The 6,377-nt window shown below is 51.3% G+C and overlaps 1 protein-coding gene across 1 annotated transcript; it reads right to left on the bottom strand.

The window, feature by feature from the left end:
• Positions 1 to 2,165: 2,165 nt before the first annotated feature.
• Positions 2,166 to 5,371, bottom strand: Tcl1a (TCL1 family AKT coactivator A). The gene is made up of 3 exons (XM_076847908.1): positions 5,255 to 5,371; positions 2,593 to 2,763; positions 2,166 to 2,216 (listed from the first exon to the last, which is right to left on the bottom strand). The coding sequence occupies exons 1-3, from the start codon at positions 5,369 to 5,371 to the stop codon at positions 2,166 to 2,168; spliced, it is 339 nt and encodes a 112-aa protein (XP_076704023.1).
• Between the last annotated feature and the right edge of the window lie 1,006 nt (positions 5,372 to 6,377).

The following is a 6,377-nucleotide window of genomic DNA, read 5'->3' as shown; positions in this document are numbered from 1 at the left end:
CCACCAGTGAATGTGCTTAATCAATGTTAAGAGTTGTTGTTTGGCTTTCCCACGGTGTGAAATGACTTGCTGTGTGATGTTGTGACACAGAGTATCTCCAAAAACCTATAAAAATCCTCACTGAACAAAGGACTAGGGTTCACTCCCTGGGACCGCTGCGTCGGGAACGTTTGTGAGTCCAGGCTCGAGCCTGCAATAAAGACTCTTGTGTGATTGCATCGGATTCAGCTCCTGAAGGTCTATTGACATCCCTCGAATCTGGCATTACACTATCTCCACAGAGAGGTGTCTATCAGTCACTGTTCCCACAGACCGAACCTGCTTGCCAGGCCCTGTGCAAGGCACTGGGTTACAATGACAAGCAATACAAGCTGTAGTGTGCGATGGCCATGCTTATCTGCCTAGTACCAGGTCAGGACCTGGGACAAGACCAAGCTGGGAGAACACGTATGTTTCCTACAAGGTTCTCTTAGCAGATGCTGAGAGCATTTTCCTTACAGCACCCTGCTGAGCCCTCAGAGCAGCCCCTAGGTGTCATCTCCTCCACCCCATCTGTGTGGCAAGGACCCAGGACTCCACAGTTCCCTCACAGATCCTTTCTCTAGAAGACATCCTCTTAGAAAGAGCAGGAGGTCAGCAGATCTTGGGAATCAGGGTGGGATAGGCTGTGACTGCGGTCATGGAGGTGGGGAAGGGAGTCCAGTTGGGCATGAGTGCTAGGGGACAGTTTCAGGCAGGGGGGACTCCTGCTGGGAAGGAGAAAAGGACAGAACTTGGTCCATGGGCAAGGAGAAGAAAGAGTGGGCATTCTTCTTGGGTAACTGCCTGTTCCCCCTTCTCCCCACTAGCTCCAGGTCAAGGACAGAAGCGACACAGCACAAGTTTGATGAATTTTCTTACATTTAATCAGGCAATGTTACAAAGTGTTCGTGCCACATGAAACCTCATGATACCAGGTGTGAGGGCACCTGTCAGGGGGTAAACACAATCTCTCTCCCTTCTGGAGGTGGGCAACCTGAGAGCCAAGGCAGTGCCCACTCACCTGGCCTCCTGCTACCTGGTGGGTGGCAGTCACTGGCCAGCAGGATTCCAAGTCCTGGACACAGACATGGTTCCCCTCAGGCTTTCCCTTGAACTGCACCTGAACCTCGTGGGTGGGTGGGGTTTTGCAGCTACAGCACCCCATGGCTGGCCCAGGTCTCCAAGGCCACTGCTCAGACAAGTAGATCTTGTTCTCAAGAGGCTCAGGAAGCCAGGGGAACAGAAGAAAAACACCCCTGAGTGTCCGCACAAGAGCTAATTGCTGTGAGGGACACAAGGGGAGAGAGAGGCTAAAAATCATCTGTCAGCTGAGAAAACCAGAGACACAGGTGCAGATGGACACCTGGAGGAAGCAACAGGGACCCAGGGCTCCCTGGCACCACCCACAGGGATCCCGGAGTCCTGAGGGCTGAGGGAGCCAAGGGGGCTGCAGGCAGGTCTAGCAGCCTGGGTGGGCTCGTCCTCAGCCATCTGCTTCCTCCTGGACCACAGCGCGTGGCGACGAACACACGGACTAGCAAACGAGGTGAACACAACACGAAGAGCCCCCACTGGAGGCCTGGGGCCAGTGGAAGCAGGAACCGCAGGACCTGGGAAGGGAGAGAAGACGAGCTCAGCGCCAGGAGGGCCGACCACAGGACGGAGGTTGTAGGGGGTGGTGTTGCTGGGGGCATGGCCAGGACTGCGTGGTGGACTGCATGGGCTGCTGTGGCCCCCAGAGGCTCAGGCCTGGCATCGGCACCAGGCAAAGCATAAGGGGGGTGGGGGTGGCTGGGTCAGAAGACCTAGATTTGAAACCTGGCTCTGCCACCAGAAGTCACTGTAGTGCTTCAAACTGGTCTTGTAACCTCTGACGTCTAAAAGGCCCAGCTAGGCTGATGGGACCATCAAGTCACACAGGCTATTTCATACAGTGAGGACTATAAAAGTGTCAGCTGTGACCTGTGCAGCCCTGTACAGATGGGTGTGAAGCAAAAATTTACCAGAGGGCTCTGACTCTCTAGGTGGCAAAGGAAAGCCTGGGGTGGGGGGGGGGGTGGGCCTCCAGAAGCCTGGCCCAACCCGGGACCCTCTGGGCAATAGGTGGGGAGGGGTCCACTAAGCCCTCAAGGATGCTCACCATGTCATTCAGGGGTCGGCAGCATTTCCAGGAGCATGTCCTCTACCCTGTTGTACTGAGGGTGGGGACGCAGGAAGGGAGAGAGATAAGGAGTGATCAGACCAGCGCCCTGCCAACTCTCCCTCCATCCCTGCCTAGGCTTTCTAGTGGACTGAGCAGCAGGCAGGACCTGGGTGGCACAGGTCTTCCCCTTCAGGCTTGGCCTGTGACTGTTGCCCAAAGAGGGTCTCCCTGGGGACCTGAGAGGACAACCAGTCTTCCAGTTGTAACTACTTTCTGATCCAGCCCGTTGCCACCCACAGTTGTTAACCCCCTCCATTATTTTAACTTTGGTGCTTGGACAGGGAACACAGAACACAGAGGCTAACATGGGGTGGGAGCAGGGCTGCCCAAGGTCCCCCACTCTGTCCCCGGGGGAGACCTGTGCTTGCCTCGATGTGGTACACTATGCGCCAGAAGCTGGAGTCTGAGCCTCGGTATCTTCTTTCAGGGTACAGCTGATACAACAAAGGCAGGAGGCTCGGAGTCATCTCAGTGGGACTCAGAGGGCTATCCAAGGGGTAGTCTTCCTGGCGCATGAGCACCTGGAGGCTACCCTCCATCTGCAGAGGAAAAAGTAGGGAACCCTTTCAGGTCCCGCTCACCAGCTCCTCCAGGCCACCCAGCAGCCCTGGCCTGGACTTACAGGGGCCAAGCACGAGAGGCTGGCGGTCACTGCTCCCAACACTCAGCTCCAGCCACATAGGCTCTTCTCAGGGACTCCGGTGGCCAGCAGTCTAGCCAGCCAGGTAGGCTGTCAAAGCACACTTTTTCCTGCCAAGCTGCCAGTGGCTAGGCTAGACCCGGGGGCCCTTCTGCCTGGAGCCCTTTCAGCCATCATGAGATTTTTTTTTCATTTTAAACATTTTGTCCAAGCTCCTCTTCTAAACACAGTATCTCAGCTCTCCAGTCTGGTGACAGATCAACCTCACTCCCTACCTACCACTGTCTCCTGCCTGGACTGTGGTGACAACCTCCTGACTTGCCGTGGCCTGCGCCTGCTCTCTGCCCAGCACCTCCCAGCACAGGCAGAACAATTCCGAAAGTCCCAAAGGCCCATGCAGCCAGGCCCCTGCTGCCCTGCCCTGTTAACCACCTTCCACCTCACTCTGGCCACACAGGCTCCTGGCTTTTCTGGGACCTGCACCACTCTGCCTGCTTCTAGAAACCCTCTGCATCTACTGCCTTCCTTGCCTGGAACATTCTCCCCAAAGCTACACGGGACTCGCACCCTTCTTTTAGGGGTCTCTACTCAAATGCATGTCTGTTAAAATATAACAAAGCAATGTGACAGAGTGGACTCGAAACCCCCTGGATTTATCAATAACTGCACATCAGCTTCATTCACCAACTCAAGGACAAAAATATCCACAAAGCCCAACCCTAGGGACTCTCAGCCTCTCAGCCCCATTTTTTTCCTGCACAACTTAGTACCAGCTTCATTATTTTGATACAGTGGGTTTCTGTCACCTTTACTGCAAATCCTCAAGCCCAGAACTGTACTTGGCATAAAAACTAGGCACTCACATATGTTCAGCCAGTATTTCTCTACAAGTGAAAATAGTTCTATAAAATTGTTACAAATCACTGTCAAAAAAAAAAATATTTGGATCACAGTGCAAGGTTTCGGTGCCCTGGAAATCACCATTCTTGTGTTTATAGTCTTTTATATCCTTTAACTATTTTAACTTTGTATTATTCCTCCTTTTTATTAATTTAAGAAAATCCTTCCATATTAAAGATACTGGTTCTTGGATTTACGCGAGTCAGATCCTGCCCCACTGTGTGAGGATGTTATTTTTCAGGTAGCATTTATCATGACTGTGAAAAACTGTCTGGCTTGTGGTTTTGGTGAGAAGATGTTCCCCAACTAGAGATTAAAGATATTTGCCTAAACTTTTTTTCAAATACTTGACTTAAAGAAAATATTTAATTTGATTTTGGAAAAGGTCTATATGTATATTTAGAAATTTGGGGGGTGGTGGGGGGGTGGTACCAGGATTGAATTCAGGGGCACTCGACCACTGAGCCACATCCCCAGCTCCGTTTTGTATTTTATTTAAAGACAAGGTCTCATGAGTTGCTTAGCGCCTTGGTTTTGCTGAGGCTGGCTTTGAACTCTTGATGCTCCTGCCTCAGCCTCTGGAGCAACTGGGCCCGGCTATCCTTAAAAATTTTAAAGAACAATAAAATTGCAAATTTAGGTGGTAGTAAAGAGCCTGTTGCAACCTTATCTTACCTGCTAGCAGCACTATCTTGGACAGGTTTACATGTTTAAGCCTCAGTTTCTCATTAGCAAATTAGAGACATAGTCAACCCTCAATAGCCTTTTCCTGTATACTGTATTACATGCATGTTCTAAGGTCTATGTATGGAGTTGCAACAATTTTTGCTTCTATTTCTTTGAGCAAATCCAACCTCTGATGGATAGTACCTTTTTTTAAAAAAAAAAATAAAAGAGTTATATTTCTTACAAAGACCTGTTAACACTAAAGAGTAATCTTAAGGGCTCATACATAAAACAAAGTCAAAGTTTGATATTGCTATTGCCTGCTAAGTTTATCTGTTCCAAAACTTCCAGGGGGTACAAAAACCCTGCAGTCCAGGGCACAGCTTCTCACACTAGTTTATAGCTATCTACTGAATGTGCTTTTTAAAATACAGATTTCTGGGGCCCACCTAAGCGGACTCTGGTAAGTGACCCAAGCAATAATCACTTCCTTTAAAGATATTCCCATTTTATATAAACTAGGACCTTGAAGCCCTGAAGAGTCCTCTTTTGCTCAACATCATGCATGCTCCGAGACAATAGGTCCCTATCCTTGGCCAACATGCCCTAGCAGTTTTCCCAGCCTCCTGGAAGAACTCTTTTTCATCCTACAGAGCCCAGTTCTAAAAAGTTTCAGCTGGGGCCGCCCTGGACGGACCAGCCTTCTAAGTCTTCGGCGGTGCCTTAACCATGCGGGACAGGAGAGGCTCCCTTGGGCCCCAGGAACTCGAGGGGCTGGGCCGAGGCTCACAGGCAGGGCCCGCCCAGGGCTCACGAGGCTGTACCTTGATGATGATGGGCAACCAGGTTCGATAGGTCTCGTCCACATACAAGAGCATGTTCCACCTCCACAGGTGGTCGGGGTCCGGGGGGTAATCCGGTTCGAATGGGAACCCTTCCATGACAACTTTTCTGGCCCAGCAAGAGACGGGAGCGGAGCCAGGTGCCGCTGCCCGCTAACGCTGGGCTGCAGGACTGCTGGGCTTTATAGTCTCCAGCGCCGGCGCCCCCTGGCTGCGGGGCGGGAGGAGGCGGGGCTCGGGCGGGGCTCGAGGCGGGTGGGCGGGGATAGGGGCGGGGCGCGAAGCCTTGCCCTCTGCAATCCTGGTGGCATCTAGGAGTGCAGACCCGGTCCCATCAGGCCCCGGGGCTTCCCCAAGGCTCCCACCCGGCCTTGCCTTCTGGGCACTACCCACTGCTGGGGCCCTGGGGCTTTGGCTCAGAACTCAGCTGTGCACTGAGAAAGTAACCCAGAGCCTGGGGGCCCCCTCCACATTTGGGGGTTTAGAAGAAACCCACAGGAGCCTGAACCAGGCCTAGGTTTTCCCAGGTTCACTAAATCACCTTCAGCCTGAGCTTTTGTGTGGCACAATCAATTTCCTTGGCAAACTGCAACTCCGGAAGCACCCCCCACCCTAAGACATGCCTTTTCCATGGCTTTGAGGAATGCTGTGGTCATCTATTAGCTATTGCAAAACTTGGTGTTGCGGACACGTGGGTTTTTCCCTTTATGCTTTGAGTTCATTAGTGAACGCATCATTTAAGATGAATACTTAAAGAAACCCCTTTCTCCACCCAAGATCAATGGATTTGAAAAGTCCCTAGGTTATATGATTCAAACCATCACTTTGTAAATTACAACAAATAAGGAAAACAATTTCACTTTATTTTGCAGTGACACATGCCCATTAAGACAATTAAGTAAGTAATGCATAATGAAAAACATGTAAGATTGGCTCCAGGCTTGTTGCTCAAACATCACTGCTGGTAGCAGTTTGGTGCCTCATCTTCTAGCTCTTTCCTCTCTGAAGAGGTACTGAGAAAACCATTAGTGATCTTTGAAATGCCACTCAAGTGAAAATAAGTGATCAGGAAGGGGCATGTGCTCCACCTGGCAGGTGAGTTTCT

The sequence above is a fragment of the Callospermophilus lateralis genome, chromosome 3 (assembly GCF_048772815.1).
Source record: "Callospermophilus lateralis isolate mCalLat2 chromosome 3, mCalLat2.hap1, whole genome shotgun sequence".
NCBI lineage: Eukaryota > Metazoa > Chordata > Mammalia > Rodentia > Sciuridae > Callospermophilus > Callospermophilus lateralis.
The sequence above is the reverse complement of the archived record's forward strand: the minus strand, read 5'-3'. Positions and strand labels throughout refer to the sequence as shown.

Bases quoted from the DNA above. Each gene is read 5' to 3' on its own strand.
- Tcl1a (XM_076847908.1), bottom strand. From the start codon at position 5,371: ATGGAAGGGTTCCCATTCGAACCGGATTACCCCCCGGACCCCGACCAC. The intron at 2,764-5,254 runs GTACAGCCTCGT...TTTCCTCTGCAG, and splicing joins GGTTGCCCATCATCATCAAG to ATGGAGGGTAGCCTCCAGGT. The intron at 2,217-2,592 runs GCAAGCACAGGT...CCCCACCCTCAG, and splicing joins GCATAGTGTACCACATCGAG to TACAACAGGGTAGAGGACAT.